This window comes from Takifugu flavidus, chromosome 6 (genome assembly GCF_003711565.1).
Source record: "Takifugu flavidus isolate HTHZ2018 chromosome 6, ASM371156v2, whole genome shotgun sequence".
NCBI classification, from domain to species: domain Eukaryota; kingdom Metazoa; phylum Chordata; class Actinopteri; order Tetraodontiformes; family Tetraodontidae; genus Takifugu; species Takifugu flavidus.
In genome coordinates this window covers 389863-412305 of record NC_079525.1, presented here as the reverse complement: position 1 = coordinate 412305, position 22443 = coordinate 389863, and the positions used below count along the sequence as shown (strand labels likewise).

General features: G+C 49.9%; 4 protein-coding genes across 23 annotated transcripts in view; 2 read left to right on the top strand and 2 right to left on the bottom strand.

The window, feature by feature from the left end:
- The window catches only part of LOC130527259 (nuclear factor 1 X-type-like), a 77440-nt gene extending 63025 nt beyond the window's left edge, over positions 1-14415 (top strand). For 6 of the 16 annotated variants that reach the window (XM_057035536.1, XM_057035531.1, XM_057035533.1 and 3 more), the window contains 6 exons: positions 2337-2465; positions 4982-5059; positions 5194-5363; positions 5883-6030; positions 7953-8041; positions 9939-14415. In XM_057035536.1, coding sequence (XP_056891516.1) covers positions 2337-2465; positions 4982-5059; positions 5194-5363; positions 5883-6030; positions 7953-8041; positions 9939-9953 — 629 coding nt within the window. In that variant the 3' untranslated portion in view covers positions 9954-14415. The remainder of the gene's footprint in view (positions 1-2336; positions 2466-4981; positions 5060-5193; positions 5364-5882; positions 6031-7952; positions 8042-9938) is intronic. The other 10 variants (XM_057035539.1, XM_057035537.1, XM_057035534.1 and 7 more) reach the window with 5 other exon arrangements.
- LOC130527265 (uncharacterized) lies at positions 13454-17203 on the bottom strand. 5 transcript variants are annotated; one of them, XR_008950967.1, is made up of 5 exons: positions 16550-16899; positions 15484-15633; positions 15284-15415; positions 14580-15213; positions 13454-14485 (listed from the first exon to the last, which is right to left on the bottom strand). XR_008950967.1 is itself a non-coding variant. In XM_057035555.1 (4 exons), exons 1-4 carry the CDS (start codon positions 16550-16552, stop codon positions 15181-15183), a joined length of 318 nt encoding a protein of 105 aa, XP_056891535.1. In that variant the 5' UTR covers positions 16553-16774; the 3' UTR covers positions 14854-15180. The 5 variants fall into 5 exon arrangements, 2 of the variants coding, with proteins under 2 accessions (XP_056891535.1, XP_056891534.1); XR_008950969.1 differs by lacking the exons at positions 13454-14485; positions 16550-16899 and adding an exon at positions 16966-17203 and having other exon boundaries at positions 14854-15213; XR_008950968.1 differs by lacking the exon at positions 13454-14485 and having other exon boundaries at positions 14854-15213; positions 16518-16716.
- rnf11a (ring finger protein 11a) lies at positions 17046-18932 on the top strand. Its single transcript, XM_057035553.1, has 3 exons — positions 17046-17285; positions 17442-17614; positions 17691-18932. Exons 1-3 carry the CDS (start codon positions 17193-17195, stop codon positions 17860-17862), a joined length of 438 nt encoding a protein of 145 aa, XP_056891533.1. The 5' UTR covers positions 17046-17192; the 3' UTR covers positions 17863-18932.
- Positions 18933-19091: 159 nt separating this feature from the next.
- On the bottom strand, positions 19092-22012 carry hmox1a (heme oxygenase 1a). The gene is made up of 6 exons (XM_057035547.1): positions 21758-22012; positions 21552-21602; positions 21219-21330; positions 20924-21139; positions 20581-20853; positions 19092-20500 (listed from the first exon to the last, which is right to left on the bottom strand). The coding sequence occupies exons 2-6, from the start codon at positions 21593-21595 to the stop codon at positions 20312-20314; spliced, it is 834 nt and encodes a 277-aa protein (XP_056891527.1). The 5' UTR covers positions 21596-21602; positions 21758-22012; the 3' UTR covers positions 19092-20311.
- Positions 22013-22443: the final 431 nt, after the last annotated feature.

The window sequence follows — 22443 nt, the reverse complement described above, 5'->3', positions numbered from 1 at the left end:
CCTGGAAACATATTCACTTGCAGGTGCATCCCACCATCTGCACCGTCTGACTCCATTGTTACGCAAAGAACATACAGGCACGCACACACAGGTGCACACGCACGTGCACGTGATAAGCAGAGGTGGATTTATACATATAAAGCCACAGATATATTGAGAAATACACATAGTATATTTGTGCTCGTGTGTTACAGCCCCCCCAAACACACACACACACACGTGCACATACCCACATGCACAGCTGAAGCACAGACCCAGATGGTGTTTCTGTGCATGTGCAGCCTTGAGATCTGCGAGGATGCTGGAGACATCTGCTCCACAGGGGGTTGAAGAGGGGGTGGGCGGCTGTGGCGGGGGGACGTAACAAACATGATTCCATATTAGTTCCAAATGATTGTGGAATTTTCCTGAGACACCAGAGGTTTGTGATGGAGGTGGGGGCTGGATACATCTGGATTCATGTGCCTTGGGTCGCTGGAGAGAAGAGCTTCCCCTCGCTCTCCTCCGCTTGTTTAAGCCACCGCGCTCTGTGCGCATGTGCGCGTGTGTGTGTGTGTTTGTCCAGTGTGTGCTTCAGAGGCGCATCTGGTGGCAGGCCTGTTGGTGCGGGGAGACAGAAGGGTCATCATGGGAGCGCTTGATTGGTTGCCAGTGAAATTCGAAAGCTTTGCCAAGAGAGGAAACAAGTGCAGTTGTGGCACACACACACACACACACACACACACACACACTCACAGAGAGAGATTAGACCGTTGCACATGTGGTCTTAAATCTTGACTTTTATATTGTTTCCTCAAGGGTGACACTTTAGACTTCTTTATGGACAAATGTCGTGTCCAACGCCAACGTTGCCACGCGATCGTCAGCGTTTGCTGGCCTTCGTTTCAACCCTGCGGGTTATTTCTCTCTAATTTAGAGGCAGATTCTCCCGCCACCTCCCTGAACCTCTCGGCTTTGGGGTTTCCTTTAACACCGTCTTCATATTTGTCTTCCTCGTCCACGTTGCCTCCAGTCAGAGCGGCCGAGCGGGTCGCAGCGATCACTGCTAACCGTTGATGTCAGAAGTGGAATCAGGATTATGTTCATGCTTAGAATCTGTCTGACAGTATAATACACCCCCAGATTCCTGCTACAGTGGTTGGGGGGGGGGGGTATATCAGCTCAAGACATAAATGGTTCACACATATTCACTCCCACCTACTTGCTTCTTAAGTCTTTCACACAGGGAGGGAAGGTTTTACACGCCCCCACACTCCCATAGACTTTCACACGTCTCCAGCTGGAGAACTGTGGAGGAATCATATTTAATGTCTTGTTTGATGCAAAGGAGCCACAAAAATAGACCACAAAACAAGACTGTGAAATAAAGTTTGGACAGACAGCATGATCACATAAGTCACTTATTAAGGAGATTAGAAGTGCAGCTTATGGGCAGAGATGGTATTGTTTCATGCTGCTTTGTCAGAGGGCTGTTGCTTTTGAGTGATTAGACACATGCTTGTGTGTGTGTGTGCGTGTGTGTGTGAGAGAGAGAGAGCATGTGTGAGTAAGAGATAATAACCATATTTAACATCTTATGACATTCCAATTTCATACGTGTTGTCAGAGCAACGCACTGAAAAACAAAACGCTGCATTTTTCACAGGTTTCTTCTTTGCTCTCTCGCTCCCTTGCATATTTTCATGTCTCCCACGTTCTTCTCGCCTCTCTCTCTCCCCCTCTGTCTCCACTCTCTGTCCGTCTGCTTGTCTTTCACACTCAGCAGCTGCCGTGTCCATACTGTACTATGTGTGCTATTTCTGAATGAAGACTTCTTCTCATCCAGGCAGCCTCTGAAGCCAGACCACAACTAGCTAACTGTGGCTCTATTGTGGTCGGGCTCGTGCACGGAGGAGTCCTTGAGTTGGCACCTAAAAGAGAGAATCACAGAGAAAAAGATGACAGGGGAAAGAGAATCTCCGATGGCACGGCTGAGATTATTCCAGTTGCACGTGTGCCACAGCTCTGACCGGAGTAAAACTGGCTTTAGCCGCTGCTCCCTTTTTCTTTGAAGACGTGTATTCAGGGTTTCCTAAAACAACATTTTATTGCTTTTAAAATATGTTTCTCTACGATTCTAATTGACGGTTAGTAAATGTTCAGTGGCTAAAACGTCATTGCCATCAACCAATGAGGGAATTAAGCTGGTAATGATAACTTAAGTCCCCTTTTAATATTTTTTTTTTAGTTCAGTCTTAAATAAATAACATTTTTGATTAAAACCACCTCTCTCTTTCCCCCTCTCCCCCCACTATTTTTTTTTTTGTTGATCCCATTTTATTTTATTTTTTCGTCAGGACTGTCCTCGCCTGGTTCACTTAAGAAGCCGGGGAAATTTGATTTCAACGCCCTGACTTCCCAGACGAGGCCCTCCCGCATGGCGTTCACACACCACCCGCTGCCCGTGCTGGCAGGAGTGAGACCAGGTGAGAGCGCTGCCATGAACCCGACCACCCCCAGTCCCCTAATTACGATTTGAAAAAGAGAGAGAAGGAAAGAGAGTGCCAAACCTGATCCTAGGTTGCCGTATTTTGTAAATGCAGGAAAATCGTTTGCAAGAAAACTATGAAAAGCCAAAATTGAGGAGAAGCAACATGCCTGCAGAGTGTAACCTGTCGAGTTTTACTGTCCTCATTATGTTTTGGCATGTTTCTTTCTCCCTCTTTCTCTCTCTCTTCAGAGCTTCATCCATCCATTTTACCATCCTCGTGCCTGTGTATTAATATTGACATTGCATGTCATGGTTCCACCGCTGCGTCACGCCCCTGCCTCATCTCTAACCGCCTCATGCATGTCTTCCATAAGACAACTGGGAAAGAGGTTCTTGGGCCAGATCCCTAAAGTGTATTAATATACCGCGCAGCAAATAAACCCTCAGCATTTTAAAACAGAACTAAGAACCGATTCAACGTGGAGAAATGAATGAGTATTTCAATGCAAACATTTGCAGTCTGTACTATAATTCCATCCCTGTATTAGCTCTTGTTTTATTAGAGGCACTAAGGGAACATTGTCCTTATAACAACTTTTGGCTCCTGTGGGAAAACTTGACGTGGTTTCTCCCTCTCCAGTCAGGAAAAATCCCAGAGTCTCCCAGTAGAAAAGTCTCGCTTTTCAAAGGAATAAATATGTCCTGCTCTGTCTCTCCCTCCCTCTCATTCCATTTGTCTCTCAAAGGGATGGTTTGGACCTCCGCCAGCCCAGACCTACCCTGTGAAGGTCATTTGGACTCATTGCCCTCTGTGTCAAAACATATTGAATTTTACTTGCAAAGCTCCCTGCTGTATATTTAGAATGTGTAGTCAGGCTGGCCCTTGCTCCATTAAGCCAGGCCGTATATCTGTTTGCTGCAGGATAAGCTCACACAACTGAATCTGTTGAAACATTTGGCCTCTGCTTGTTTCTTTGTCCCCCGGTTAGTCTGCCTGTGTGGAATGTTGCCTTCAAGTAGCAGAGAAGATCTAAAATTGTTGTGTATTGCTCCATCTGGGCACATATGCACACATATCCACTCGCGCGCATGTGTAAATTTATGTTCTTGTGCTAAAATGGCTGCCGTCCAAATGGAATGTCCCTCGGAGGCCTTGGTTCTATAAAGGGACTGGAGGAGGATGGGTGAGGGATAAAAAGAGTAATGAGGTTAGGCGGAGAGGAGGAAAAAGTGGTTAATAGTCATGGCTCGTCTTTGACAGACTGGAGCTCTTAGCTGTTATGAGTGAGGCTGTTAAGAGGTAAAGACTGGATGCTTTATGTCCCCATCTTTGTCTCTGGACTCGTGTGCTAAACTGCCAGATTGACTGTTGCCAACACTATTATTGTCTGGAGTCTATCAACGTGAACAGGATCACAGACAGAAACACAGAGACCGGTATAATAACTCCGTGTTTCCCTGGAAGCAAAATGAACCAGTCCCGAATAAACCTAATGAAATATCGACCACAAATATGTTACAATCGTATGTCCGAATGTTCAAATAAAACCCATTTACCTGGATTAGCTAATGCTGTTAGCTGTAAGAAATGTAAGATCACAGAGGAATAAACTGGATAAACGCCAGCCAAACCCATATTACGCTGTTTTTGTGTGTAAGGTCGCGCTATTTAATGATGAGTGCTCTCTAGTGGGAGCAACAATAGAACATTCAGCTCCAAAATTAGAAAATCAATATGTGGTCAACAATATTAATATTGCAGTGACCCAGCAGTGGGGAAGCCCTGTGAAACAAAGACCCACCAAAGCCCAAACGGACATGAAATATTCATGGACAGTTGCTGCAAGCAGCCCAAGATCAGCACAAAGACGGACTCAGACTGGACGGAAACAAAGTAAAAACAGGGGAAAAGTGCACCTTCGTCTGGAAGTGCCGAACGCACGAGGGATCGTAGGTGACAGACACGTCACAGATGCTTGTTCACCAGGCTCCCCTCACCTAGCAGCTTGGCTCTTTACTTCTGGGTGCCAAATTACCAAAGTCATAGATTCTCTGTTGAAGACACACAGGCCTGAGTGTGTGTGTGTGTGTGTGTGTGTGTGTGTGTGTGTGTGTGTGTGTGTGTGGAGGGAGGGGGAGCGGGCCGGCTGACGGGTTGACTAATGTCTCTGGGAGGTGTTCTGTGGTCAGTTTGAAGCGGAGGAGAGGTTCTCCCTGGAGCTGACACTGCTGGGCAGAGCCGAAGAGTGAGAAGCCGCTGCTGATTGATTATCCAGTACCAACGAGCTATAAAACAAAGGCGTAAAAATCCGCTGTGTGTGTGTGTGTGTGTGCGTGTGAGTGTGAGAGTGTGGTCGTGTGCTTCAGAGGGAATTTGAGAGGGAAATGAAGGGGGGCTTTGACAGTGTGTGTATAATGTGCTTGTTTGATGATACTAGGTTTATCCAAGGTAAAAAAAAAATAAAAATGGGCTGATTCATAAAAGAAATGAGACCAGATGTTTCCCAAAAGCTGGAGATAAATTCAGCTTCAGATCATCAACCACAAACGTGTCACGTGAGCCGCTACCGTTTCTACCACAGCGCGACTGTAAGAGCCCTGAAGAGTAATCCTGCCTTTCATTTCTGTCCGTAGTATGTTACGTTGATTTTAGTGCCTCGTCTTATTTTTTTATAACTTTTATTCTTCCCGCTCTTCTTCATCCCGGGGTCTTTTGTCCTCAGGGAGTCCCCGTGCCTCCGCCTCGGCCCTGCACTTCCCCTCCTCTTCGATCATCCAGCAGTCCAGCCCCTACTTCACCCACCCCACCATACGCTACCACCACCATCAGGACCCCCTGAAGGAGTTTGTGCAGTTTGTGTGTACCGACGGCCCCGGGCAGCCCAGTGCACAGGTGAGTCCCCCGCACGCTTCCGTTTGGATGCCGCAGATTGAAAGAAAACAGCATCTTGATTATTTTCTGGCCCTGTGGGTCCTCAGCCTCAGTAACGCAGCGACGCCGCTTAAAACACAAGAGCGGGTGGATTATTGAGACCAAAGTCGGCAATAATCACGCCGCCATGTTTCCACTCTCGTGTCCTGGACGCTGCACCGCTCAGTGCGGCTAGCTTGCACCTGGTACTAGCGAGCCGCTACTACTGGAGTTCAGTGAATACACAAACCAGACCCCCTTTTCACGTTGCTGATTCCCCCTGAATGATTTCTTCTCCCTTTTTGTCCATTATCTTCTTGTTTAGACTGTCAGACGTTGTCCTATTTTTCCTGAAATCGGTTGAACTTGAGTTGTCTTTTCCCTGTGCGCCTGAAATCTTTCACCTCGGTGGGAGTCGATTGGAATGTGTGGCGTGAACGTCTGGCTGAGTGTGTTTTGGGGGTGTCTCCTGCTCACCCTGTCTGTATGGTCCATCTGCAGCCTAATGGAGGTGGCCAGAGCAAAATGCCGGGCTCCTTCCTGCTGCCTCCGCCACCCCCGGTGGCACGCCCTGTGCCCCTCCCCATGCCTGACTCTAAAATCATCAGCACGCCCACTGACGGCGGACTCAGCTCACCCGCATCTCCGTGTAAGTCACTCCCATCTCCCACTCCCCACCACAAACCCCATTACCACCCCAGTCACCCAGGCTTAGAGAGGCCAATGCAAACTGGTTTTCTACTGGGATTTGGTCAGGTAGGAGTTAAAAGATCCTCAGTTCCACACCAGGATCCTAAATTTGGTCAGGCCAGAGCAGACGTAGCTTTCATAGATGTTCGTTTAGCTTTGAAATTTTAAAGTCGAAGCCAAAGTTAGAAGATTTCTGAGCCTCCAGTGACGATTACTCAGCAGCCCCGGGAGACCGACTCCTGTTTCCTGTTACCTTATGCTTCCTTTCCATTCCACTGGTCCGTCCTGTACCTCGCCGCACTAGAGAGAAGCGCTAATCCTGAGGCAGAAGCCACGCCTTTGCCAAACTAGCGATCTCCTTTTGAGCTCTTCCGATTTCTAAATCTTCTTTCCACGTAACCTTGCAACCTTCCTCAGCCTCCTTCTTTCCCAAACCTTTTAATTCTCTTTCTCCTTCTCTAACTCTGATGTCCAGTTTTCCGCGAGAGCCACCAGAGGCAGTGGAGACTCTCTCCCTTCTTTTTGAAGTATTTTCCTAGTTTGCGGGAGCAGAGCTGAGCAGGTCTCGTGCACGTTGCCTCTGTGGCCGCCAGCCTTTGATCAGCAGACTGTGCATGTCTGTCTGTGACAGCGGCATTACAGTCTACCCCTCCTCTCATTTCTTTTTGCCTTCTTTTTCAATTTGTTATATTCTCATATCTTCCTTTGTTTCTTTTTTTTTCTTTATTTCTCTCTTATTTTCATTTTTAAGGGAACAAAATTAGGGCAGTTGGCGTGGACTCCAAAACAAACAAAAAAAAACAAACCAAAAAACCCATCATGCCCCATTTTACCTCCCCGGCCCCCCCGACACGTTCGCACAAATCTCACAACAATTAAGGAGAACAACAAAAAGAACATGAAGCCCACAGAATAACGAGAGCAGCTCAGTCTCTTAATACACGAGTTCTAAAACCATGTTAGCGCTGTGCTGGGGAGTGGGAGAGAGGAGTCATCGGGGAGTGGTGACGCTGTGGCTGGGTCCACCCGGGCTGGAGCAGAGTCGGGCCATGGGAGAGGCACATCAGGTGGGGGCACTGGACGGAGCAGCCGGGGCACCTTCGTCTCCTTGTGTTTTGCCTTTTTCCTCCTTCTTGTTTAATCTTTCCTCCCCTCCCCCCCCTTCCAAGTCTTTCACATCAACATGTCAGTTTACTATTTATTTATATGAGCAACTGTATAAATAAATATACTTCCAGCTCTTTTCTCATCCTGCTGACTGTTATTACTGTTATTATTAACTTTTTCTTTGATTCTCAGTATATATCATAGTCACAACCACTGTATAAAAAGACACACAGGCATGTTATCCATGCATGTACCCGTGCGTCCGTCTCCAGCCCTGTCACGCCCCACATCCCCATTCTCAATCGAGCCTTGAGGAGTCCAGTGTGCACAACTGCCCTAAATTTGTTCCTGTGGCTTTGTTGAATCGTACCACGAGACGGTTCCTTTAACGAGGGAAAGCTGAGCGGGTCGAGTGTCCCGCTGTCGCTCGGGACCTTCACTCAGGACGCGCTGATGTCAGCGTCTGTCTGTGGCGGCTCGTGAGTTGGGCCGGGGGCTGCTGAGGAGCGTCTTAAATAGACAGCACAGCTGTATTTGGGGATACTGTAAAGAATATGTCATCATGACCTTGCTACAAAATGAGGAAATTAGCTTAAATGAGATGCAGCGTTCCAGTCAGCGCCTGCAGTTCATTTACCGGTGAACTGTGACACAAGTCCCTGCGGTAGTTTACCACATTTCCCTGTTTATCAGTAATGAAGAGGTGAGCTTGGTATGTGTGTGTGTGTGTGTGTGTGTATAAAGCATGTACACACTTGTCTCCTTCTGTTGTAGCATACTCCACGCCAGGCTCCACAGCTCCCAACCGGTTTGTCGGCATCGGAACACGGGACAACTTTCTGAATATCCCCCAGCAGACTCAGGTACCCAACCCTCCTTTCCCCAGTTACGTGGCATCCATTCAGCCGCCCCCCCCCCCCCCCCCACAACGTCCGCTGGTTTTTTCCATATCCCGCATCACCTGCTAAAAGCCTCGAATGATAAACAGAATCGCACTTACTTTATTGCTGCATCGAGCCCTTCAGCTGCGGCAGATCACTCCAGTGGCAGCCCTGTTGATTCATCCCCCCCCCGCCCCCCCGCCACCACCATGTGTGCTAGCAGCATGTGAGGCCAGGACCGAGCTACGCTGTGGTTTCGTCCCTGGCTGTGCTTTGCCTCTGGCCTGCAGTGTCTTGGGCTTCCTCCATGGCCAACACAACTTTTCTCATTAGGGCTAACCGCACCTGACTGCAGCCAGCACAGCTCCCCCGTCCTCCCCACACATGGAAACAATCTGCATTCCTCCCTGCCCCCCCCTCCTCTTCCTCATGCACAGGCAGCCCGCCCTCCCTCTCTTTCCCTCTCCTTCCCTCCTCATGCTGCTCCCTCTTGTGTTTCCAAGCTCCCCACCTGCACCGCGCCGCCACAGATGCAGCCTTGGCACCGTGGGGAGTTTCAAACACCATCCAAATGTTGTTTGAGTGCACACACTCACGTGCGCGTCACCTGGTGCCAGGATTCTTGCCCCTCATTTTCCCTCCTAAAGAACAACATGGTGTACAGCAGCTTACATCTGTCCCCAGCTATTATTGCTTCCTGCTATTGCTTATGAAACAATATTGAAAAATGGCCACTTCCAGCGCTTATGGCAACCGCGGCGAAAACGTGCGCTCTGGTCTCAGCGGCGCCGTTAGCTGAGCCTAGTAGGTCAGCAGCAACCCCAGCCAGGGAGAGTAGCAGAGGTCTCTGGCTTTCCTGCTGTTCTTTGGCATATGGAGCGGTTCAGATGGTGGCCCTGCCAGCCCGCCTTACCGCCTGCTCCGCCACGAGCCAAGACTGAGGACGAGCATCTTCAGAGAGGAAAACTGGTCTGAGGAGCTCTCTGGTGGTGAGAGCTCAGCCGTGCAGGGAGGAAAACCGGGGGGGAAGGAAGAACTGAAGCGCACGGGGAAAAAGAAAGAGGGATTTTGTGGAAGCTCACTGCACTTCACAGTCACGTCCAGGCCGTCTGGTTGCCCGCAGCAACCAGACATGATGTCATAGGCGGTTGAACTTGGACTTGGAAGCAGCAAAGGGGGGGGGGGGGGGGGGGGGGGGTGTTGGAGAGAGGAGGTCACTTTCTACTGCCAAGGATTACACTCTGAGAGCAGGAGTGAGAAAGAGTGAGGAACGGGAAGTCGGGGAAGGAAGAGGAAGGCAGAAGTTTGGGAGGGAGGCTGGTGTTGAAGCGGGGGCAGTTTGCCGCTCTCTCCGGGCCGCGGCCTGAGGAATGTCGGCGGCGGCCAGAAGCGCTCGGCCCTGTTATCAAACCCAGAAACTGGATCCCTGCAGTTGCTGCCCTCAATAGCTTCCCAGTGAAGCCTGAGAGCGCCCGTGTGCCCCGGGCTCAGGCGGCGAGGAGGATCACGTTACGTGTGAGCCGGGACCACACGAGGGATGCAGTTACTGCCTCCTGCCCGTTGAATGGCAAACGGGAGCGCCGCGGCTCCACTGTCACTCTGACACAGCGGCGTTGTTGACGCCCTAAAGCCCGCCCTCCTGAGGCCGCCCTGCCCAAACGGAGCCCATAATGTCAGTACTGTACACGAGTGGTAGGCTGCCACCTACTGGACGACTTGATATCTGTCTCTATAATCTTTGTCCGCTTCGTCTCGACGTCTGTTGGAAGCATCGTGTCTGTTTTCATCGTTGACCGTCCCTCAGATGTAAACAACCCAGACGTGACCCTGCCGAGGGGATCCAAGCACTGATTGGTTCTTCTTTGTTTTTCGCCCACAGTCCTGGTTCCTCTGACAAGACGGCTCCGAATGGAGAGCCGAGAATTCCCGTCACGAAATTTGGAAATTCTGACAACAAACACATTGCTGATGGAATCAAACTGCTGACACTAAAGGTCTTTCTCTCTCGGCGACACTACGACAGAACCCCGACATCCCACCGAAAGAAGATCCTCGATTCACCAGAATTTGTGCAGGAATCGCCCCCCCGACACACACACACACACACACACACACACACACACACACACACGCTTGCTGGAGGCTTTAATGAGTTTGAGTTGACAGAGTTAGAATGCAAGTAGGAGGAAGATAAGAAACTGTCACACATCATTCAATGTTCGAACGGAAACACAATACGGCAACCTGATGAATGACCAATTATATATTTGTTGTTTCTTTTTTTTAATGATTTTTTTTTTCTATTATTATTTTGTTGTCTCCACAATGAAACTCCATGCATTGGCTGGGAGATCCAAAAAAGCAAAAACAACGACAGCGGTCAAACGGTGAAGTCGGTCGTGCACGTTGAGCAGCTCCTCACCCAGACGCGCGCACGTGCACGCGCACGCCCGTGGAACAGCATTTCTCTTCCTCGTGCCTCTCCTCAGGTGCACCCCCACCAGCAGCCCCCCTGCACGGGGGCTCCGCCCCACCCACAGACGCATGCCTGCAGGCCGCCACGCTCACACCGCTTCAGTCATCCAGCCCTCAGCCTCCTCTCATTTCTGATTGGCCAAACACGGTGGCGTCATGTGATGGCGCCCCCATATATGCACTAAGTGGCTGGTCTTTGTTTACCTGTCAAATTATCAGGGCGTCCTGCTGTGGGAGACGTGTAAGCCATGAGGCGAGAGCAAGCCAGCGACGCCACATAGGCAGAGCCAACACCGACTCTTCGTGTGCGCGCTCGTCCCCTCACCTATGCACTATTGAGTTTAAATAAGGGATGAACAGTGTTGCACAATGATCTTCAGGTGAGTGATCCCAGAAGTGACCCGAGGCTGCAGGGATGCGTCTGTGCCCACACACACACACACACACACACACACACACGCACGTGCAGAACCAGACTCGTGTCACACGCCATGTTTTCCTGTTTTCATCCACACACCAACTTTATTTTACAGTGATGCGCAGCAGCATCAGCTTCGAGCATCTTTCAGGAGTTTTTTTTTTTTTTCCTTTTTTGCGATTTTGGATTTGGTTTTCGTCTCATTTGGATTGTTTTAACCTTCTCTTGCATGCCGTAACACTTTTCTTCTTTAGTTTGCAATAGCACGTTGAGTTCAGTTGCAGCAGTTTCTTAAATCTCTCGTTCAAAGACAGCACACTAACACGTGCACATCAGACGTGCAGAAATTTCTCATACTGTATCCTTTTAGTCCAGAATCCCCGTCACACACACACACACACACACACACATCCACGACAGCTAAAGGGAAGCCCTTATATTTGGTTCTCCAAACTGCCTTTGTTAATGGTTTTTCATTCTCTTAAAAGATTTGTCTTTCTGAATTTGAACTATTTTTTCTATGTAAATATTCACAGTAAAAAATCGCTATTCGTATTATTTTCCTCATGACACAACCCACCTGAAGCCGACCTCACAAAATAACTGGACTGCCCAGCTGTTGGTTCTGTTCTGCAGGGACAGGAAGCAGGACTGGGGCCCAGTTCTCAGCCTCTCTAGCAACATTAGCTCTAGCTACTAAAACCATATATCAAGACTATAAAAGTGTATCAAAGTGCCTCTGTATTCCCTTCATGCAATTAGTAATAAAGTTGACTTCAGGTTCTCTCCCCACGTGTAAGCCGAGGCTCCCCACGACGGGAGCGTTGCCGTGGGAACCATTGGCCCAGATCTTTATAGAGGACTGCAAATGCTTTTGTAAAGACAGAAAGAGAGAGAGATACATATATATTTATGGTATATGCTCCTTTTAAACTTTTACTGCATGAGCTGGTTGGCAGTCTAGTTATTTTCTGAAAACTGACCCCCCCCCCACAGCCCCCACAACTCCACCATTTCTTCACTGTTTCCTGTACGGATCAAACGACACGCAGACCATCGCCATCTGCAGAGCAGCATTAGGAAACCTAGACAAACATGGGAAAATTGACAGGTTTGAAGAAAAAAATGTGTTTGTTTTTTGATGGAAAGTATTATTATTGAAAAATATGTGTCGATTGAGCCACGTGCAATGCATTGGGTAGATCATTGTGTTTGTTAGAGATTTTTAAGAAAGCTAAAAGAAAAGAGAAAAAAAAAAGTATTTGTTTCAAGTCCGTCAGCTCCGGGACTCTAAACGAGAGGGCCATGAAAAATCCTAGTCTTTGTATCTTTGTAAGTTGGGGGTATTTGTTTTTATTTCTTTTGTCTCTCTTTTTTTAATGTTTTATGTGTAATCAGTTGTTTATAAAAGTGTGGGAAGGAAGAAAAAATCTACACAACTTGAGAAGAAAAGTTCTCTATCATCAGATAAAAGCTGGTGCTTTAACACTATAAAGTACATTCTGAACTATTGTAAATGAATGGTATTGAACAAAAATAACAGAACCTTTAGGAAACAGCATTATTCCTCTCTATTTTTATTCTATTTGTATCCAGTGGTGGGGAGAGGTCGCAAAGGTTGTGACACAAAAGGCATTTTGGTTCAATCTTTTAGAGAAACAAGCCCAGATCTTTGACCCCTTCACTGCCTGAAACTCACCAGCAAAGTAGGAAAACACCCCCATTCTTATCTCACACATAGGAATAAAAGCAGGAGCAGCCCCCCCCCCCCCCCCCCCCCCCCCCAGCTGCAGGAGACGCTTCCCGTTCAGAACCTTCCTTAATGACTGTGATTCCAGATGTGTTCTGGCTAAAAGTCCTCCTGACCCACACGCAGTGAAAGGTTGAGACCTCCTCCCCTCCTGTGCGGACAGCGAAAATGGAAACAGGAGCTGGGGGGGGGGGCGAAAGCCTCTTTGAACCAGGCAGCAAAGGTGAGCCTCTCCCCCCACCCCCACCCCCACCCGCCTCTGTAAATGACTCTTGTAGTGCTTGTGTTGTAGTGTAGTATTCCCAGCAGTTAAAGGTTGTCTCTTAAAAGTGCCTTTTGTTCACAGACTCCATTTTATAACCCACATCAATCCCCCCCCCCCCAACCTTTTTTTCCGAAACGTGCTGGCTTGCAGGTTTCCCCCCGCTGCAGAAAAGTCTCAGGGGGGACACCTGCGGGGGGGGGACACCTGCGGGGGCCTCGGCCTATCGAAACACCCCCCCCACACACACACCACCCTCTGTTGTACCTCCCCTATACGCTATATTTCAAAAGGAAACTGGTGTGAAAATAGTTCTTTAATTTTTATTGATAAAAGAAAATCTTAAAAGGCAAAAAAACTTGTTCTTGTTCAGCTATTGCTTTTTTCTTCCCCTCTGTCTCCACTGTCTGTGTCCTCTTAGACACTGGAGTAGTCTGTACCTGTGTCCGTCACTACGCCCCCCCCCCCTCACCCTCTCCACTATTGTGATGGTGGGGGGGGGGGGGGGGGATTGCTGAGAATCTTTTGTCTGAGCAGAATGCAGTTAGCTCACATGTTATTCTTGTCTGTATGCTTCACATTGTATTACATGCCCATCTTCTTCAGCTTCTCCATTCAACAGCTAATGTAAGTGAACAAATTACGCTGACGGGCTTTTGGGGGTGTCCTTGGGTGGGTGGGAAGCTCGGGGTGACCGGGGTCTGGGGTAAAAGAGCTTTGCAGAGAAGGTTAACGGGTCAAGAGGGAAGTTGGAAAGGAGCTGCTTTCGATGATAGGATAAGAGTTTGCTTTTTTTAGCTATTTATTTTGGCTTTGTTTTAATCCCCCTTCTTTTTTATTATTTTTTTTTTTTGCTGTCAGGGTTTTTGCTGTCATTTAGGCTCTCGCTGATGATGCCTTGAACTGTAAATGAAAGCTACGAGCACCTTATAACCGGACTTGTCCTGCACGAGGCTGAAAAGGGGGGGGGGGGTTGCATATCCAGGATATATCCCACTTTCATTTAAAAGAAAAGTTCCTTTTTTTTGCTTCCTTTCTTTCCCACGGTGGGTTCCAGGCCCTCAGCAGTATTAGCCATCTACAACACAGACCCATTAAAAGCCAGCATGGAACTGATCTCTCATTTACTTGAGGATGCAGTCGAGTCCCTCCATTTTTTCTTTCTCCTCTCACCACCTCATGCTGGACCGCTCCGTGTCTCTGTTATTGTTGATTTTGTTCTTTAACTTCCTGAGCATGTATAGTTGGTGTAACAGGCAGCACCTTAGGCCCCCCAACTCCCAGCTCTTTACACCTCTTTCTATGCCCTCAGTGCAGCACCACTTCTTTGTGAGAACACCCCCAGAGCTCTAGGTGAAATGCATGTGTTAATTACAGTTTCTTTTCCATAAGATGAAAAACAGTTTGAGAAGAGCAGCACCTGATTGAATAAAAGGATGTTCTTGGCTGTACCCGCGACTGCGTCGTCTTTTGTTTTCTTTAGATCGCAGCAAAGGTCATTCAAGTCAGAAACGCCCGAAACTGAGGAAAGAATGAAGAACACAAGTAAAGGAGGAAAATTAACTCTAAAACCTGAAAGACTTTTTTAGTTATGGGGGGGTTAATGAGCCAGGACCAGGGTGAGAAGGTGATCAACAGAAGATGAACCAGTGACGGTCGAGGACTCATCCTCAGCACCAACGGTGACATCTAGTGGCGCGATGCCGGTACTGCAGCCCTGAACATGCACACAAACAGCTGCAGCAACAATAGGATAACCACAAAAAGTCACCATTTTCTTTCGAATCCGTCCTGGGTAAGGTTTTTGTGGGACCTGTCGGACTTTATTTAACAAACCCTTAATGATTTGAGATGACAAATGCAGAAATAAAAAGGGCAGCAGGCAGATATTCATACGTGTTTGCTCTTTATAACTTTACTCTCATTACTCCAGAATGTACAATACTCAAGGCAAATTCAGCTAAAAGGGGAAAAAAATGATGATGAACAGATGGAGTTGATGCTCAGGTCAAACTGGAGGTTAAAGCAGCCCAGAGTGGGTTCAGAGGAACAGCTCTGTCCCAAAGAGAGCAACCATGGGACACGCTGGAGACGTTTTATTATTCAAACATATGTGACAGGATGTGGAGATGAAGAAATGGCGTGTTCCTCGTCACAGCAGAGCGGCAGAACACTGGGACCGAGCGTTGTTTTCGGGTCGGTGAGGTCGGCCCGCTTCATCCTGCCGACTCTTCTTCCTCACTTCTCACCTTCAGAGGACAGAATAAACATCTCAGTGTTCCTGCAGCACAAACGGGACAGAATGTTGGCGTGATCCACCTGTGTCTGCGGCGCGGGGTCGGTCTCCTGCACCGGACCCGTTGCCTCTATACTATGAGGGGGGCCGACGTCCTGTTCCTCCTTCAGCTGGGGCGGACTTTGCCCCGGCGTGGTTGAGCTGAGCGCAGGGTCCTGGAGCAGAGGTCAGCCTTTAACACTCCTCACGCTGCAGGATGTCAGAGCTGGATGAAGGAACTCACCCTGTACAGAGCCTCCAGGGGGGGGCTGGTCTCTTGAACAGGAGGGCATAAAGAGTAGGGTATGGCAGCATGGCTGGGGCGCGGCGTCGGCGGGAGTTTCCTGGACTGGTTTATCCCCGGAGGAGGTGGAGGCGGAGGAGTCTGGGTCGTCTGGGTAAAGACAGCTGAGATTAGCACACGTACCGAACCGGCCCAGATGATCACAGCAAGCGTGGAAACTGGAGCAAACGTCTGATTAGAATCGCTAAAATTGACGCGCTGATTCCAAAATTGCGGCCAGATTTTTTTTTTCTTGCTCCACAGCTTCAGCTCCAGATCAGCCAAACTCCCCTGATGAGCTGCGGTCGGACTTGCTCCACGAAACTGGTCGCCAGGGTTACGGTTACATTTCCCAGGCAGGACAGATAAATCTGCAGCACCAACGGGTCCCAAAAGCACAGGGGCCCCGATCCAACACCTCATCCGGCCCCTGATGCTCCTGGAGGCTGGAACTGGAGGTTCAACTCTGTCCTGGGTCAAAGGTCTGAAGACAGCTTGATCTCAGTGAGCAACCGGACTTGGTTCCTTTCACCACCCAGATCTAAAGGTCCACAATCTTCAGGCCCTGGCTGCAGCCGTTTCAAAGCTGAAGTCGACCTTTGGAGAACCCGAACCAAGTCCAGTCGCCCCCTGAGCTCAAGCATGAGAACCTACAGAACGCACACGATGACGCGATATTGGGTTCATAATAACTTTATAAATGATTCTGAACCTATCGTTGGGTGTCCCGCTGCACATCTGGAATCAGATACGAGGGATGATGGGACGGATTTAAGGTCACCGATATAACTGCGTCACAATAAACGGACCGAGTGAATCTGACTGCTAGAAAAAAAGGGGATTTCCACCGTCCGTTAGGAAGCCAGAAATTAGGTACTTATCCGAGATGTGTTTGATCGCCGCTGAAAAGAGGCGGATTTAAGAGAATATTTCCAGAAGTATCGTGAACAAACCCGCATGTTTAGTCAGTGAGAAGATGAAAGTGTCTTGCCTACGTGCTCCTCCAGCACTGCCGTATTTCTCTTACCATCACCGGGAGGTTAAAGTGAGACTCGGCTTATGACGCAGCACAAGTGAGTCCAGCTTTGTGGGTAAAACACATAGAAACGCGTCTCAGTAACGCGCACACTCAACACCTCGAAAACACGGAGGTCCGGCGATGCCAGGCGGCCACTTCCGCAATTGACTTTCAGAATAAAATCACGAGATCATTTCCTTTCGCGCATTTGCCCCGTGCGACCTCATCAAAGGGCATAAATGTCACATTAAATTCGATTTGTTTCCATAGTCTTTAAGGAAAACCTCACACTCCTCGTCACGTTTAGAGCCCGTCTGTGACGTGCTTTTATTTTGTAGTGGAACTTGTGTTACGCGCTTTGATGACGACGAATATTTGGTGAGGATCAAAGCAGGCGCGTGCAACGGCTTCTTTCGGCGGATCACCTCGCGGTCGTCTCGTGGTCCTTTGCTAGAATCGTAGCCTGCACGCGTCTTCTGCGTTACTTCCTTCCGTATCTGGTTCTCATGACAACGAGGTGTCTGCTAGCAGCTAGCCGTTAGCTTAGCGCGCCTCGCGCCAGGTGGCCCCGCTTGCGCGTGAGCTTCGGCCCAGCTGACGCTCGAGAAGCGTCTCAGGACGGACGAGACGCCCGCGTGCTGGTCGCACACCCATGGGGAACTGTCTGTTTCCGCAGGGTGCCGATGACCAGTCGCTGCTGAACGAGTCCGAGGGGGGGAGTCTGCCCGGAGAGGCCGCCCACCGGGTGAGTCCGTGGGGGGGGCGGCTGAAATCTACCCCGGGGATTTCCCGAGCTCGCCGCGCGGGCACTGTTTGCTCCCGCTAATGGTCCAAACAGCTGAGAGTGGCGAGTTTTCCTTCTTCCCCATGAGTCGAGTGTAACCTGTGATGTGTTCGGCAGGAGAGCAGCGGCCCCCTCCCCGTGTACCACCCCAACCCAGGGGAGCCGCGCCTGGCCTGCCACCTGACCGAGGAGGAGCAGGTCCGCATCGCCCAGCGGATCGGGCTCATCCAGCACCTGCCCAGAGGCATCTACGAGCCGGGCGCCGATCCCTCCTACAAGAAGGTGGAAGAGTGAGTCTGGACACAACGGAGCAGCCGTGAAAGTTAATCTGATGCGGCTCATTTACGCGTGTTTCCCCCGCTCCAGGTGCGTGATCTGCATGATGGATTTTGAGTACAGCGATCCCATCCGGTTCCTGCCGTGCCTCCACATCTACCACGTGGACTGCATCGACCCCTGGCTGATGCGCTCCTTCACCTGCCCCTCCTGCATGGAGCCGGTGGACGCAGCCTTGCTCTCCTCTTACGAAACCAACTGAGCGGCCCCGGCGCGGCCGCTCCCGCCTAAAAGTGACACGTGCATCTCGGGCCGAAGCCGCCCCGGCGGCTCACGCCAACGGGCTACGGGACGCGGCGTTGCGTGGGCGTTTGGCGGTGCTGACGGGCGGCGACGGCGGCGAGGTGTCTGTTTGGCCTTCTTTGCCTTTTGTGGTTGGACGGCGTGCCAGGTAACGCTAGACGGATGCTGTAAATGTAGCAAAATAGCACTAATAATGAACGCTACTGTTGTGGCCGACTGGCTGGAGTCAAGCTGCCACTAACGGGCTTCTTCTATATGCAACCCAATAGAGGAGCTGCGTCTCCGGCGCCGCCAGGCGGGATGTTCCCTCGTACCTTAAAGCATTTGGGGGCGACGGCGAGGGTCTCCTCGCTCCACGCCGTCGCTCTCCTTCCCTTTGAAACTGCTGTTAATGTCGAATCCCTCGTTATTTTGATTTACGCTCCGATGCGATACGGATCAGAACCTCGGGCCACGCCGAGGTCTCCGGTCCGGTGTGAAGTGACTTGGCTCGTTTCGTCCTCGTTTACGTGGTCGGAATTTACCGTGCAATTCCCCGATGAAGCACTTTGGAACGCGCCCGCTCTGTAGCTTTTATAGACGCACGCCGTCACCGATTAGCGTGTTTTTGTTTTTGAGGCATATTTAATGAACGCGTGTCCTCAACTCCGCTTTGGTTTTGGACACAGGAGCAGATTCTTTTACGTCCCGGCAGCGGAAGTGTTCTCGAAGGTTCGGGCGGGTTCTTCCGTGAGGCTGGGGTGATGTTGTTATTTACCCAGGGTGATGTTGTTATTTACCCAGGACGCTGTGCCTTTCACCGTGAGGTTATTTTGTGACGTACAATCATGACCTTTAGCTTTCCTCCTCGCTGTCCTGGAGCGGCGACAGACACCAGCACCGCGGTGAGTTCTGGGACGGCCGTGAATGAGGTCGCACGTTTGCTGTGTGTGCTGTAAAGATTCTTTTTGCTGTGATTTACTGGATCTTGTGCACCACTAGTGCACAAACCAAAGCGGGAGATCACAATAAAAAGGCTCCTTGATTGGACGTGTGGTGCCTCCTTATTGCTCCGATGGATCGTATCAGTGATGGAATCTTGTCCCAGCATCTAACTGCGGTTCTGAACTGGGATTTTATCAGGACCAGGTCCAAATGTAGCCGAACTCCACCTCTCTGGAGCTCCAACAAACGTTCATCAACAACATGTCAGATTTCAAGTTTTATTCAAGAATATTAGTCGTAGAAAAATAGGCATTACATATTTAACACGTACAAAACTCTAGTTTGAGTTTAAAAACATTATTTCTTCATTGAGCATTTTTCACAAACAGTAAAAGATCATAGTTGGAATTGTGTCACAGCAGAAAACAGAATAAATATTACACCCGAGCGTTGTTGAGTTCGGTCTGACGGCTGTTTTAAACTAAAGTTTGAGCTCAGTTTTTTTCTGTCGCATCAAGTTTTTGAACTCTAGGATTCCTAAAAAAACATGAAAAATACCCTAATTAACCGACGTGTGCGTGTGTTTTACACACATTTTGCCGTTGAAATGTGAAAGAAACGACTGCAACGATGTCCAACACGTTGGGATGTGGCTACTGTACGTGTCTGCACATCTAGGGTTCAACCTGCGGACGACCTCCTGGAGCGCTCTGATCGGCCCAAATCACGTGCTAACCCTAACCCTAACCCATCCAACTGGTTCTGATCCAATCCTCCACGAGCGGAACCCTCGTGAATGTCTAAATCTGCGATCTCCAACATCACTCGGATCTTCTCGAGGAGGCCCGTGGCTCGTCTTGACCACCAGGTTCTACTTTAAAATATGCAGAGTCAGCACGTTTGACAAACGCGCTGACGTTGGTGAAACTAGCAAATGTAGCAAAAGGAGTCGGGGTTGTTTAGGCGCGAATGACCCGAAGTAGCAGGAGCAGATATGAATATATTCCTCTGTAAATAAAACTCTAAGATGGAACAGTTACAAGCTTGTAAAACTAAAACAAACAGCCTAAAATGGAATAGAGCTTAAGAGGGAACGCCTGTGGTTACAAGGTTAAGAGAAGAGCAGCACCAGTTCCTACTGTGACAGCTTTCTGTTTGCAGATATCGATGGTCACTGCACCGGTTCAGCTGGGTCAGAACCATCAGAACCAGCTGGCCCATGTGACTGCTGCTAATCAGGGGAACCTGGCTGATCTGGAGGGGAAGCTGTGGAGAAAAAACCCGACGTGCGAGGGAAAAGAAACTGCCATTTTGGGATCAGCGCGTCAATTTTAGTTTTAATCAGCATAAAAACTGAAATTGACGCGCTGGTTTTAGTTTTAGTTTTAATCAGCATAAAAATCTAACGCAGCAGAATGAAAAAAAAAAAATTCTAGTTGTTCCCCAGTGTTCTGGATTAGGAAAGTGTCTCTTTGCCGTCGCCTCTAGAGAGCATAGAGTCCAATACTGACTGTAGCCAGAGCCAGACACAGCCCCAGCACCATCCTGAAGAGCGGGTTTGTTTGGATCATGGACCCCCCGACCTGCAGCGTGGTGGCGGGCCTGGACCGCGGCGTCCCCACGCCAGGCTCGTTTTCCGTCACGTTCAGCATTTTCTGCAAATCCTCAAAGACCTGGACAGTAGTGAGAGAGAGAAACCCCCCGTGAGGTCGGTTGTTTGCCCCTCCACCCTCGGGGTCCGAGCCACCCGTACCTGAATGTTGAACTCGAAGGCCCCCAGGGCCTCCTGCAGCACCTGGCTCCGCTGCTCCTCCGTCAGCTCCACGCTGTTCATCCTGCTGCGGTACAGCCGTTTGAACAGGTTGGGGCTGGAGACGCCGGGGAAAGCGAAGAAGGACAGGCCCTCGCTGCCGCCCAGCTTCATGGACTTCTGGGCGATCCGACCTAGCACCTGCCCCCCCGACAGGTCGCCCAGGTAGCGGGTGTAAGCGTGGGCGATCAGGTACTCGGGGTTCTCCTTCCCGATCTAGAAGAGGATTCAACTGTGGTTATTTTCTGAATCGAGGAGCAGAAACCGCGACGGCGAGCAGACGCACCTGTCTGATGCGGTGGCAGTATCGCTCGGTGGCGGCGGGGACGACGATCTTCTCCCGCCAGTCCGGGCCAAAAAAGAACTCCAAGTCGTTCTCGATGGCCGCCAGCCTGGCGAGTTCGGCTGGGAAGTAAATCGGAGCGACGCTCGGATGGTCGCAGTTTCTGTCCATCTCTTCCTCCAGTGCCAGGTAGATCTCATAGAGCGAGCACAGGAGCAGCTGGGGGGGGGGGGGTATCAGGAGTTACGATATGACACGAGATAGGAAAGGTGACATCAGACGGGCTGGACTCCGGTACCTTGTACTGCTGCAGGGTGACCTGCCCCCTCTGGAAGCTCAGCATGAGTTCGGTGCTCTCTGCTCGGACGTGAACGTCCTTGGTGACCTTTTTGATCTGCTCCGACAGGTCCCTGGAGCAACAACAGATCCCAGGAAGTCTCATCAAAAACACGTCTTTAATCGGGTGCATGATGAGATGGGGGGACATGAGAGAGCGGAGCAGATGTGGTTCTGATGAAGGCCACACGGACAACTGCACTTTTCGCCCCGGCAACAGCTTGGAACAGCATCCTACGGCAGCCTTAAATCACCGAGGGGGGGTTAAGGATGAATCAGACTGGCTCAGACTTACCTGTTGGACTCAGTTTGTGCTGTGGTCTTTTTGTCTGCTTCCATTGTGTCTCTGAAATGAAAGGCACCATATCAGAGAGATTCCTTCCCGGGATAATGAAGCATCTTTTCCTGACACAGCTGCCGACACCGTGTCGCAGCGCCGGCATCAAAAAGGCGACCGGACTCAAAGCATGAAACCGATGTCTGTGTTGGTAGTTTACTCACTGGCTTGGATGGATTCCTGCAGGTCCGGCTGGCGGCTCAGTTGTCCCTCTGGATCGGCAGCGTTTGCTTTGTGTGGCAGCAGCAGCCTTCCTCTTTTATATGAGCTGCCTCCTCCCCCGCAGCCGCTGAGAGGAAAGAGGAAGGCCATGAGCCACCTCAGCTAAACATGACACAACAATTTCAGCTGGAAAACAAGTAGGGCGGACTTGGACTGCGTGAGCTGCCGGGGGAGGGACGAATCACGACGCTGCCCTGGAATGGGAGAGGAAAAAAAGTATGGAGGTGGGGAGAGCGCTAAGCATGACCCTGCAGCTTTGGAACTCCAAAGTTGAACTTGGGGGGGAGGAGCTCGCCTTAAACATGACCGCGTATTTCTGGAGCCAGAAAGTAAATACTGAAACAGTGACTAATGGCACGGAGAGAACGGTCATGTGAGCGTGTCAGCTGCTGCCAGGTCATCAGAAAGGGCGAGAAATGGCACGATTGGATGTTTCCAGAGGAGCACCGAAAACCAGCATGGAAACGTTTAAAACGTTTAAAGGGAAGATGGGTTCTTGCTGCTCGGTGCTCTTTCACCACGGCTCCATTTTAACAGCATTTTCGTGTTTTTAGAGGTGGTACAGGCTCAAACAACACATAATATACACAGTAACACAGTAAAGGAAATAGGTTAATTAAATCTTGTA